The following is a 12,880-nucleotide window of genomic DNA, read 5'->3' as shown; positions in this document are numbered from 1 at the left end:
TTGGCTTTATGCTATCTATATTCGGAAAGACCTGTGAGTGGTTTTCGCAGCTTGTAGGGTGGGATTGTTTAGGTAGATAGATTCTTGTTTAGGAATATACAACGACGAGATTATCCATCATCATAATCTTAAAATAAATATAAAAAGAATAATGTTACCATGTTTGTGGTCTTTCTTAAATTCCATGCTTCCTTACACGTAGGTCTTGCGTGTTTTTTTGTTTTTTAGTTTAACGTTGGTGTCCGGACTAGCTTGCGCGTACCTCGACTAATCCCACGGGTCCTGAAGTTAACGACCATGTAAGCCTCCAGTGGCCATCATATGAGCAACCACAGGGCTCGAACCTGAAACCACAAGGGAAATCAAACTTCTTGGTCCCAAGTTCTTACCACTGGGTCACCACCTAGATGGTTGGTCTTGCGTGTTTTAGATGGACTATTTAGTACTGTGTTTTTATTTGTTTGAAAGTATTTTAAAAATATATTTATTTTAATTAATATTTTTTTAGTTATTTTCAATAATTTTAATTTATTGTTATTAAAAATTAAAAAATATAAAAAATATTTTAATATACTCTTAAATAAAAAACATTATACACTATAATACAAAACATAAACTTTAAAAAAAAAGTCCAGTCCTACTCAACTCATATAAATTTACTCGCACAATTCTTCTCATGTTTATGGAAATTAATAGAAACCAGCATTAAGCGGTTAGATTCATCCAATCTGACCCAATTCAATATTAGTTAGAGTTTTTAAATGTGGTTTGGTGATCCATCCGGTTCAAGACTTGAATCACAAATTTTGTCCAGGTCATTGAATTAATTTTAAATTTTTTATAAATTAAAATAATATTAATTTGGTTAAAATAATCAACAAATTGTAACTAATTTTTAACTAGATTATGTGAAATCAACTTATTAAATCATCTAAATTTTTAATTTATCTTATTTTATTTGAAAACCTGTTCTTGATCGATCGAGTTATAAAATTATGATATAAGTAGTGAATTTATTAAAATATAAAATGAGATTACAAGAGCCTTTGGAGTCGCATGTTGTTTAAAAACATTAATTTTTTTATTTTTTAATTATTATTAATATTAAAAATAAATTTAAAAAAATAATAAAGGAATTTTAAAACCGCAGGCATCCTCCTCCGAAACAACATCGTACTGGAGTGAGCAGAGGGAGGGAGCCTGCCCTTGAGAAAGTGAGAGGGAGGTGGGGTTTAGAGAAAGGAGAGGAGGAAAAATGAGGGTGAGAGTAGTGTGTAGAAAAGTGTACGATTACATCCGCTACGATTTAAGAGAAATAGCTTTCCCTTCTTCTCTACCTGATCCTCCTCATATCCAAAATCGTCCCAAATTAACTTGGCGCGACAATCTTTTTGTAAGTTTTTTTATTTCCCTTTAATTTTCTTGAGTTCTATTCTATTTCGATAAATACATAATAAATATAAAAATAATAATAGATATTGAAGAAGGCAACAAGGCTTTATTGTGCTAGCTGGGTGAGAGATATTGGTCCTGATCTTAGGCCTAATGATTATGCAAAAGATAATGAAGCCAATGGTGAAGCTAAGACCACTTCTTCTGCTCAAGAGAAAGAGCCCTCTGTTGTTGAAGATCTTGGTCAGTTCTACTCCCTATCTCTCTCAAATTGGGGAATTTATGGATTAGTATTTAATTTGTTATTCAAATGGAATGGGTGTGGTTGCAGTCACATTGTATGGTATACTGCTGATTTATGCATATATTGTGTTCGAAGTATTGGTTTTGGGAAATTGAGGGGTCTTTTTTTTTTGTTGATTTGGAAAGTGGCATTCATATTCTATGGGAAATGTCTACTTGCCAATATGTCTTTCTGTCTTTAGAATTATGTGACTGTCTTCTTGGGGAGTTGAATTTGTGAGTTGTGGACTCCTCGAATCTGATGGGATATTGTTGATTTGCTGTGTAGTTAAGTAGGGGTGGTTCTAAGATATGGATGAAACAAGCCACTTTTCAGATAGAAGGAAGCTATAGTGCTTGTGCTCCTTTGGTGTTTGGTGGTTTATTGGTCTGGGACCTTCGCTATTTGGATCCTCTTCCATAAAAATCTTACTTGGGCTTTTTCTGTGATGTTGATCTCTGGAGTTTTTAGCATTGCCCAAACCAGTTGTGACAGCTACTCGGCCTTCCTTAAGATAGTGATTAAAAGACCAAATCCTTCTTGTTTAGTGTTGAGTTCTTAACATTTTTGTTCCTTATAGTCATTGCGTTGTAGGTAGATTGTTTTCTTGAACTACATGACATGAAATCCCTTTTATCGCTCCATCTGTTTTTATTGCTCTATCTGTTTTCGTTCTTTTTTTTCTTCTTAATTATTTCTTAATCTCTGATTTGTTGCTTTAAATCCTGACATTGTTTAATAATCTATTTTTTTTTAATGCAAATGAAATTAACAGCGGTTGCTGCAAGGGGAGGTATGGAGACATTGAGGCCAGCTTTACAACGTGTGTACATGACAAGAGCTTCTGCTTATAGAGATGCTCTTAAAAGTTTTATACAAGGGTATCAGGAGGGTGTCCAGCAGGTCATGGAGAAGAAAGAAGAATCTAAAACTCAATCAGAGGGCAATGCTCCCAAGAAATCTACTTGAGCCAGTATTCTAGTGTGATACAAGTTTTTCCCCTGAACATCAATCATGAACACAACCCATAGAGCTTTGCTACAACTTCACTTTTGAAAAGTTACCATCCTAGTGAAAGAATGTAAGAAATGTTTCGAGCATGTTCTATCTATTGTACAATAAAACTATGAATATGCTGGATCTTTTGTGCTTGTACCATATGAAGACTGATATCCCATAGACAATGCTGACTGCTGAAGTTTTTTATCTTTTGGATTTGGCTTTTCAAATTGAATGGTTTTATCTTTGTTGATGATTAACCCATTTAACTTTTTGAATCATTTCTGGCATCTGATTAATTTTATGGATAACCAGAAAGACAAGTTTGTAAATACATGTGGCATGTGGTGTGGAAGGTCGTGATTCTTATCTTTTATTTTCTCTGTACTGGAACAACAGGCATATTCCATCCTGGTGTCTGCACATCTATACAAGGGATTATATATGGGAAGCAGTTTTTCTTTTCTAACAGACTTTCTATTGTTATTGCTGCTGTCATTATTTCAGCTTCTGTTGTTGCCGGCTCTACGTGGTATGGTTCAGCAACCGACCTGGACTGGTTTTTTCAGTTCTACTCATTTGAAATGGAATCGAGGACATGTGTTGCAAGAAATTTATCGGAGAGTGGATGTTGGGTCAGCTGACAATTTAAGTTTATTCAAAGCTTGCTCTTTTGAAGTTTAACTCTCCACATTTTGACCTAAAAATGTAATTTCTCTATAAAGGGGGATTCAAGAAACAAGATTCTGGAAACTTAATGTAAACTGAGCATGGATCTTCTCTCAGCTCTATTAAAAGGGAATGACATTAATAATACACTTGTACCGTCTGCCCTTTTATTTTTCCTCACTTTTCAATGCTCTTTTTTTGCCCTTCTTTCTGCTGCTTTCTCTCCTAACAGACTGAAGATCTTAGGAGTGCAGAAGCAATCAAGAAGCTAGTTTTGTATCTTGAATGCAAAAGAAAACACACTTGGTTGTCTTATGTGGGTTATTATTTGAGAGCATGCATTTGATTGGTAAGCACCACCATAGAATGATTAAACTTTTGTGGTGCCTCTTGTCAATATGCTTTTAATTATCTGGTGTAGTTAGGATCATTCCTCGTCATACGATAGTGATCTTTGTCGCTTTTGGTGGACTTTCAAGTCAAATCGTATCAGACTGGGCCAGATATGGCACGGTATCATTTTTAGCTTTTGGACAATCAGATGATGGCTGAATATTTGGCTCAAATGGCACAAGTGTTAATGCATTAGGTGCAATAGATAGGGAGAAAATGAGATAGGGAGGATTAAGCCTGATTTGGGTTTTTCTTTGAAGTCTTTTCACGCACATGGCCTCTGCTTTAAGTCTTCTCGAGATGATAATTAGTCCATCACCAGTAACTGGCATCTTTCTGCATATCTTTCATGGATCCATGGCTAAAATAAATTGATGTATTTCTTGTCTTGCAGCAAGATATCTATTGTCTGAGTGTTCTACTGGTGATAAGCTGATAAGATTGGTTTGCCAACCTTTTAGAGTTATTGTGTTAAAATATATAGCTCTTACCAAATTTAAGATTCTCTCTGCATTCTGTGCTTTTCAGGATGACTTTGATGGTGTCAATACTAAATCAATGACACCGTCAGGTTATTGCAGTTGCTTAAGGTGTTCTGTTCTCTTTGGCAAATGTCGAGGGAGGTGAGCTTGAGGTTGATCCAAGAACTCTGAAAGCAAAAGCTTGATAAGGAAAAAGCTAAGTGGAACGAAGAAATACTCACGTGTTTCTACATTTGAACTGTACTGAGTCACGCATGATTAAATTTTTCATATACATGACAAATCCATCATAGAGGACCAGTCCCTTCATTCCCTTGATAGGCCACTGCCTGGATACCAATGATAACAACACTAATTCGGGGGCCATCGCACTCCCAGAGCACTAAACACTGGACACCATAGCTAGAGGAGGTCAATGGTATCTCTCTTGTTTGAATCTTAATGGGCCATGATAATCACATTACACCGTTATTGTTCAATCACTCAGGTAACGCGCGTATCTCTGCATATATTTTCTTGCTCAATTTACTGGCCAATTATACGGGCCTTTCGTTGTTCACTTACAAGTTGTGTTGAGCATCCCATCACATAAGCATGTGGTCATCCTCTGCACGTACAGAGAGATCCATTGTCTATGAGTCTACACTTTGTTTTGTTACCTGAATTGATAAAAATCTTCGGTCACATCTTCTTAGATTAGCCGCAGACAGTAATATAATACATGTTTGAGTCTTACTACTGTTCATGTCCTGAATTTTACTACGTTGTAATTGGTTTAGTTATTCATCAGGATATTTGAATTGGCCTAGGAAATAGACCTTGAATCATTTGCCATCAGGGTGTCCTCGCACGAGGTGTCTTTTCCACGGGGGAAAAAAGGTAGCATTTAAGTTGTGGAGAATGGATGCGTTTGGCAAAATGAGAAAGTTTGAAGGTGAGATGAAAAGTCAACCACCATAACGCATGATCTTCTGTTAACTTAATTGCATGATTTGGTTACGTGAAGCCAATCACTTGCCTTATCTTTGCTTGGATAATATCACCACAATCCTGATAGAAATCAAGATCTTCATTTTCCCCAGCAGCTTTCTTGTGGCTGAGGTTTTCTGGTACCTGTGTGCAACTGCATAGGCAAATCTTCGTTTCCCTTGGTGGTTGTTTCGGTGGTGATAAAAACATCTTAAAAGTAATCACTCTCTTAATCAATTGAGACGAGGATTGCAGTGTTGAGTAATTGAATAGTCCTTGTCAGGTTGGAGGTTAAATTTTACGTAGAGCATTGACAGTAGATACAAAATGACGTCAAGTGTTGTAGGAACTCTTGAAAAGTGTAGAGCTTATGATCAACTAACAAGGCCAAGGGCATTGCCCTTCCTTCTTGTGAACTGTCACAAGAAAATAGAATTCTCTCATTTGCAATCCAAACCCTATCTAAAACAAGATATATAGAGATTTGATTGATTCGCCATGCAAGTTGATTCTGAGATTTGAATCGAAAGTGTCCCAAAGGCACTGTTGAAGTGGGAGATCAAGAGAGGGATAGTTGCCTGTGTTTGTATATCATCAAATTGTTGGACAGAGGATTCTTATAAAAGCTTCATCATTGAAGTAAGTCTCTCTTTCATGTGCTTATAAACTGTGGGTTTGACTGCTTTTTTAACCTCGTCCTCTTCCACTACTATTATTTATTCTGCAATTGAGCATATTCTTGCTTGCTACCTTCAAGAATGATACCTTGACAGACATGCATTTCAGGATTTGTTGCTCGTAGTTTGTTCAAATGTTGGCTACACAGTGACGGCCGGAGAACTTTACTAGCATTTCCCCTGACTTGCAATGAATTACAATTTTCAGATGTTAATTTTAAAAGAAAAGGAGACGGAAGAGGGAACATGCTCTCTCTCTCTCTCTCTCTCTCTCTCTCTCTCTCTCTCTCTGTATCTCATTATCTAAGCCACAGTAGAGCATCAAAACAGCTTAGAGATAGACTGATGTGAAGATGAGAAAAAAGAAAAGAAAAGAGTGGGCTAGGACTACTGGGCTGTCACCCATCTATTCAAAATCCACCCACCACCACCCACCACCATTATTATGATTATGAGCAGCTTTGAAAAATCTTCAGGCAGAATCTCAACAGTGTCCAAATAGATTCATTCATTCCCCTGATGTCTTAATTTGAAAACCACCCCCCACATAATGTTTTCTCCCATTTTGCATTTCTGATGTTAGCATTGGCCCTTCCTTCCCTTTAGGGCCCTACCTCCCATCCCTCCCCCTTCTATGGTGGTAGGAGTATTTCTTTCCCTCTCCACCAGAAATTCTATTATCCTCCGATCTGCTTCCTTCGCTCTCCCCCCACTACATGGCTAACAAATCTGCACCTGATATTGAGGGATATTTTCTTCTTAATAAATAAAAACAAAATAACACTACATATATATATATATATTTTTTTTTGACCTCCCATGTCCGACCTCCAAGTGGGGGTGGGGTTTATGAATTAAGTCAAATCCAGGGATGTCACATCCACAGATCTTATCCTCGGCGATTTCTCATCTGCTTGACATCTCGGGAGAAAGTGCTGCCCTGTTACAGTCACACACTTATTTTCTTGCAAAATTGTAAAATCAATTATTGATTACAATTTATATACTAATAATAATGCAAAAATAAAGTGATTTCTCTTATCTTTTGGAACACCCCCCCCCCCCTCGTTGACATTCAATTATTTGAGCCTTGCTCGGATCATAATTGAGACGCCCTACAGTGTACATTATCATTCTCTGTTTGATTTAATTAGTTGTTCGTCTTGGTCGGCATGGTTTTCGTGCAATGATTCAACTCTAAGCTAGAAAAGGCACAAACATAATTTACTTCTTGTATGTTCAGGGCCCCATTCGTGACATTTATGGATTCAAATGTTGTGGGCAATCGCCGCTCATGAGATTGTCCAAATTCTTAGCTGAATTAATGTCTAAAATAAATGATATTTGAGTGATTAAACTTAACAAAACAATCACGACTTTACTTGTGTTTGGCTAGTAGTGCAGGGTGAAATATTTTTAAAATAAATCAATTAATATCTAAAAAAATTAATTTGATATTTTATTAAAAAGTATGTAAAAACAAAAGGCAGCTTCATTTTTAAACACAACTTTCGAGAGTATTTGATTTGAAGGTGACTTTGGTTTTTTTAGTGGGGCTCATACAAAAATATGTATTTTTAACTTTTAAAGGTATGGTTTGTACTTTAAAAAGATTGTACCTTAAGATAAAAAAAACAACCACATAACCACATCTCTAAACCAAATACACCCGTCATCTCTTATTTTGTGTGTTTGTATAGTGTTTTTAAAATAAAAATATATTAAAATGTTTTTTTTTCATGATTAAAATCATGAAAAAACACTTAAAAAATATTAATTAAATATTTTTTTAAAAAATACTTTAAAAAATAAATTAAACTGCATTAATAAACATAATTTTAGAAGATTCTTAAAAAAAAAAAAAAAAACAGTTTACTTAGTTTTCAATGTTATGTTGTGGTTCTAATGGTCACACGTAAACAAATTCTCATGATATAGAAATAGACTAATAATGCCATTTGGACATAAGCCAGGGTCGACCTACTTGGCATCACTTATCACGCATCCCTTTTTTTATTATACAAATAATCTGTCTCATTTCAAGAATCAAAATTAATTAGTAGGAAAATAAGTTCGGTCACATCTTAAACTTTTATTTTAACTAAATTATAAGGTCATGTGGGCTTACCATTTGACTATGAGTACTGTTTGAAGAATAAGCAGGTTGGGAGTAGAATTGCTGGTGAACAGGGCCCTGTAGGCTCGACAGAGATGAACCGTCAGGTGTTGGTGGCTCGGCCTCGTCGAGCTGGCACTCCAAGTTAACCCCAAATAGCCTCAGTCTCCTCGAGTTACCTGGCTGTGCTGTTTGGTTCTGTGCAGCAGACACTGCAGCAATAATGATACAAAACCATAAATGTATTACAACAGCCCTCCACTACTGCCACCAGTCTCTGGTTCAGCAAGAAACAGTAACATTCCTTTTTCACACACACAGGAAAAAGAAGAACAAAAGACAAAGATTGGGTGATTATTTCTTGGTACCAATGACTACGTGGACAAATTATCCTCATCGATCCTTTCGTTTTTGGCTGCTTTTATTGAAATGCTTGTTTCCCAGAAGCAATGCCATTAGGAGTAAAATACATACCTCTTGCGTACGTAGCTAAGTTAAGAGAAGACAGTGACACGCAAATATCAAGAGTGGGTTGCAGGAGGGTAGAATAAATTTACTTCCTTTCTTGTCTGGCAAAAACAGGATAACCCTTTCCTCTTGTTTCTCTCTCAGTACTAACAAATATTAAATCAGCACTAAAATACAGAAGACAAGCTCTTAAAATGACCCCCGAATCCATCCACATTTCTCCAAGCTGATTGGAAGGTGTTTGTCACACACTTTAATGCCCTTACTTGGTGTAATAATAGAAAATAAGTAAATGAATTGCAAGATGAGAACTTCCTAGAAAATCACCCATTTCAGTATCATGCTTGTCTTCATAGAATGATAAAGGAAGAAACAAAGTTAAAATGCGAAGCATATAGATAAAATATACCTGCATGAAGAAAGTCAGATTGGAATGGCACAGTTGTAGCACTCACATTAGCCCCATGGCCATGTTGCATATTACTACCAGAAAGATGATAAGGCCCAGAAGATGATGGAGAAGAATATAATCCTCTTCTCCACGCCCCACCACCACTACCCTGCACCATCACCCCACTATTATTAGCACTACTACTGCTACTCATCTCACCTCTCCTCCTCCACCCTATGAACAATCTGTCACCATCCGTTCGGTGTCGTTCAAACAAAACGGCATCACCTGCATCGAGTTGTTTCTCTTTCACATACCTACTCCACCCTTTAGTCAATACATAGCTTTGACTACTGTTCCAATATGAGTACCTAAACCTCCAATATTTGCCTGACTCGTCTTCGAAACTCAGTAACAACCCTTTATCCACTGAGTCACCACTAAGTGGAAAGTACTTCTCCGCATGTTGTTTTGGTATTACTAGACGGTTTAGCTTTCCTACATCACTTGGTGTTAAGGGTTTCTCAAACATGGGTTCTTTATCTTGTACTAGCCCTTCTTGTTCGTGTTCTCGTTGTGCTTCTTCTTGTTGCTGCTCATGGTATTCTTCTTCATCATCTTCTTCGTTGAGATTGAAACTGAGATTTGGGTTTTGAGGAGGGAACATGGAGGAGGGTTCTTGAGGACTGAAATGGTTAAGCCAGGAGTGATGGTGATCGTGATGGTGGAGATGGGGAGGCCAAGAAGAATTCGGGGGTTTGTTTGGTTTAGAAGAAGAAGTGTTTGGGTTTGGTTCCATGATGGATTGTCGTTGTTGTGCCCACCAGCTGAGTGTTTGCTGAAGGTCTGTGGAGAAATGGTTTATAGACATTCGAGAATTGAGAGTGAGGATTTTAGTGCTTTGGTATGTAGAGAGAGAGAGAGAGAGGGAGTACTGTACTGAGGAAAGGTGAGGCGTGATGATTATGGGATTGATGTGGGAACTATTTGATGTAGCTAGCAGAGATATGACAATGAGAGAGAAAGAAAGAGAGGTAGGAGAGGGAGAGGGAGAGGGAGAGGGGAATAGGCACTCATATAAGTACGATAGTACTCCTACTTTAAGGTTTTGCGTGATGAGGAAAAAAAAATCAATCATTATTTTCAGTGTAATTTGATACACTACTGCTCTAGCTAGCTAGACATGTCTCTTGGCTTACAACTCTTCACTTCTCTTTCTTTTTATTGCTTTTGTTGGATTTTTTTTTAAATGTCTTGGAATCGAGGGTCTTGTTTCTTGTATGGTAAATAATATAATCAATCAATTAAAGAATTACAAAATTAGGCAGAAGAAGATGTATACATGATCTTGAAGAGAAACAAAACAAAGAGACTCTGGCTGGCTACATCGTGAATAATTTCTGTGTCATTATAAACAACCCACGTTACTATATTGGCAAAACAAATCAAGGTGGGGCCAATCTTGACGTGTGCGTATATATAGTCTGTGTACTCTCATCCAACGGCCTGTTTAGCACCTTTGCCTCTGCAAATCTTCATTGAGTGGGCACACGGGATAGTTACCCTTCCAGTAACTTCAAGAACAAGAACATCTAGCCATGGTTCTGGTATCTACTAGTCTCAATCCTTGGATCCTGTACGTAGAGCTTGTTACATGACTACGTAGGTGGGCGGGAAGGCTACAACTATAACCATTCCTCTCCAATGGTGAATGCATGGCATGAGATAAAAAGTACAATATGTCACAGATGGAGGGTTTGGTAACTTTCATGGAGGGAGAGCAAGTGGGGTGTGGTCCTAAATATTTATAAGGTGAATTCTCTTGTTGGGTCTCAAATGTGAAATGTGTAAGAGAAGAGAATAGTGTTTTTGTCACGTGCATTCCTAGTTTGGGAGAGAGTGCGGTAAGAAATCCAGAGATCCTCTCTCCTCCCTTTCCAATGAGCAGAGGGATGAGATAAGATTTGCCCATCTGGAGACCTTTTCTGTCAGTCGTGTTCGAATCCTCTCCTCACACACACATCTCTCTCTCTCTCTCTCTCTCTGTCGCATTTATCACACAGACAATGGCTCCCTTAGGGTCGTCTCTTGCTCTGGGTGCCTCTTACTCGTATTTATTTCCTAGTATTTTATTTATCGTGAGCTAGATGTGTCTTTTCTATGAGTTTCAGACAAAACCCACCTCAATTTCCAGGTAGATTCACACACCCTTTTCTTCCCTACAAAAGGGTAGACTAGTTGTTATTAATTACTTAAGTAATTGTTGGGGACATGCAATGAAGGTTGTCGTGTTGTGTGCTATACATTATCTAATACCAGCAAGATGCTTGTGCCTTCTTACTGCTTGTCTACCATTTACCAAGTAGCTGATATATTATTAATTTTATATATATATATATATATATATATATATATATATATATATATATATTATTGGACAGTCACGGCCCTTCATTGAACGGTCCAAATCACTGGAAAACAGTATTGATTGATTATTACCTAGCAAGTCACTACACTATTAAATAGTTTTACCGATGGACTAATTCCGTCGGTGACAGGAATGAAATCCGTCGGTGAAATAATTACTGACGGCCTCACAGACGGACCACATCCGTCGGTATACCAGTCGTCGGTAACTCTCATTTCCATCGCTAAGTCTGTCGCAAATAAAAAAAACACCCACCGACAGTCTTACAGACGGATACGCGTGCGCCAAAAAAAAAGTTTCCCGCGTGAACATTACCGACGGAATAAATCTGTCTACAATTTCAATGGTAATTACCAACGGAATATCCGTCGGTAATTATGGCATGGCTGGTAATTGTTTGTCAACCCTATGTGAAATACCGACGGATAGTAGCCGTTGGTAAATCCATATGTAATCACCGACGGAATCTATCCGTCGGTAATTATGGCATGGCTGGTAATTGTTTGGCAACTCTCTGTGAAATATCGACGGATAATTGGTATATCCGTTGGTATGTATTTAAAATATATATAAAAAATAATTTATTAATAGTAAAAAACCTTAATAAACAAATAAAAATGGATTAAACATTAAAAATATAAAAGTAATGTTAAATAATATTCATTACAAATTTAATGTGTTTAAAAAATAAAATTAAACTAGAATAGCGGCGGAGCTGAAGGAGGAGGAGGCTGGTTGTTCCCGGGACCATACGGCCAAAAAGAAGCTGCACAAGTATCATCACCCATCTTTGATCTCATCTTCATGACTATTTGACGGAGCTCATCATAATTCGTCGAGAGTTGTTGATATTGTTGTTTCAACGCAATGAACTCCTCAGACTGGGTGTTCGATACTGATGGAGAGCTTCCAACAGTTGAGATACTACGAGCCAAACACAAGTTTTCAGCCGTAGTGTTGGAGAGCCCGTAGACCCGATTTTTATCGGGTCCACCAGACGATCCCGCCTCCATCCACAAATCTGGATCAAAATCTGGATGGGTCGACGGATTGTCCCCATATCTCTCCCTCAACCGGCTATTATAGGTCTCCTGAAAATTCCGTCGGTAAAAAAATCATCAAATGCAATTCAAGATGCAATTCAAGAAAATAATAACTTACAAAATAAAATGAATGAACGAACATACCACAAAGTGCTGAGCATGGTTGTCCACGAACTGTTGCACCCCCTTTTGGCGGTCTTGACTCCACACATGCGTCTCTACAAACAGCTCCATTGGACTCGGTTCACGTCCAAGAGACGCAGCCTATAAGGAAAAAATAGGTTGAAAGTTAAATATATTATAAGGAACGACAAATTAATTAACGATATATTTCATTAAAATTAATCTTACCATCCGCTTTGCATCTGCGCTGAATGGGACGGATCCGCCAGTGTGCGTGGTCACCGAACCATGAATTTTCTGGTTCCGGTTGTCGGCACCAGACTGTGAGCGCCGTGAGAACCGCTCTGAGGTCACGTGCTCAATATATGCCGTCCATATTTCCCCCGAGATGAATGGCGGTTTGAATTCCTACCAAACTGCCACCTCATTCCATTCTTCAAGACCGTT

The 12,880-nt window shown here is 37.6% G+C and overlaps 2 protein-coding genes across 2 annotated transcripts; one reads left to right on the top strand and one right to left on the bottom strand.

The window, feature by feature from the left end:
- Positions 1 to 1,140: 1,140 nt before the first annotated feature.
- On the top strand, positions 1,141 to 2,881 carry LOC7465249 (uncharacterized). The gene is made up of 3 exons (XM_002323370.4): positions 1,141 to 1,393; positions 1,476 to 1,635; positions 2,451 to 2,881. Exons 1-3 carry the CDS (start codon positions 1,256 to 1,258, stop codon positions 2,642 to 2,644), a joined length of 492 nt encoding a protein of 163 aa, XP_002323406.1. The 5' UTR covers positions 1,141 to 1,255; the 3' UTR covers positions 2,645 to 2,881.
- A 3,108-nt stretch (positions 2,882 to 5,989) lies between these two features.
- Positions 5,990 to 10,080, bottom strand: LOC18106190 (B3 domain-containing protein At2g36080). Its single transcript, XM_024587219.2, has 3 exons — positions 8,858 to 10,080; positions 7,993 to 8,192; positions 5,990 to 6,804 (listed from the first exon to the last, which is right to left on the bottom strand). The coding sequence occupies exons 1-3, from the start codon at positions 9,975 to 9,977 to the stop codon at positions 6,754 to 6,756; spliced, it is 1,371 nt and encodes a 456-aa protein (XP_024442987.1). The 5' UTR covers positions 9,978 to 10,080; the 3' UTR covers positions 5,990 to 6,753.
- Between the last annotated feature and the right edge of the window lie 2,800 nt (positions 10,081 to 12,880).

This window comes from Populus trichocarpa, chromosome 16, assembly GCF_000002775.5.
Source record: "Populus trichocarpa isolate Nisqually-1 chromosome 16, P.trichocarpa_v4.1, whole genome shotgun sequence".
NCBI classification, from domain to species: domain Eukaryota; kingdom Viridiplantae; phylum Streptophyta; class Magnoliopsida; order Malpighiales; family Salicaceae; genus Populus; species Populus trichocarpa.
Note: the sequence above shows the minus strand (reverse complement) of the source record. Positions and strands in the feature narration are given on the sequence as shown.

Coding starts and splice junctions, on each gene's coding strand:
- LOC18106190 (XM_024587219.2), bottom strand. CDS start 9,977: ATGATTGATTTTTTTTTCCTCATCACGCAAAACCTTAAAGTAGGAGTA. Junction 8,193..8,857: donor ATCTGACTTTCTTCATGCAG/GTATATTTTATC, acceptor TTATTGCTGCAG/TGTCTGCTGCACAGAACCAA. Junction 6,805..7,992: donor ACAGTACTCATAGTCAAATG/GTAAGCCCACAT, acceptor TGACTGTAACAG/GGCAGCACTTTCTCCCGAGA.
- LOC7465249 (XM_002323370.4), top strand. CDS start 1,256: ATGAGGGTGAGAGTAGTGTGTAGAAAAGTGTACGATTACATCCGCTAC. Junction 1,394..1,475: donor CTTGGCGCGACAATCTTTTT/GTAAGTTTTTTT, acceptor AAATAATAATAG/ATATTGAAGAAGGCAACAAG. Junction 1,636..2,450: donor CTCTGTTGTTGAAGATCTTG/GTCAGTTCTACT, acceptor TGAAATTAACAG/CGGTTGCTGCAAGGGGAGGT.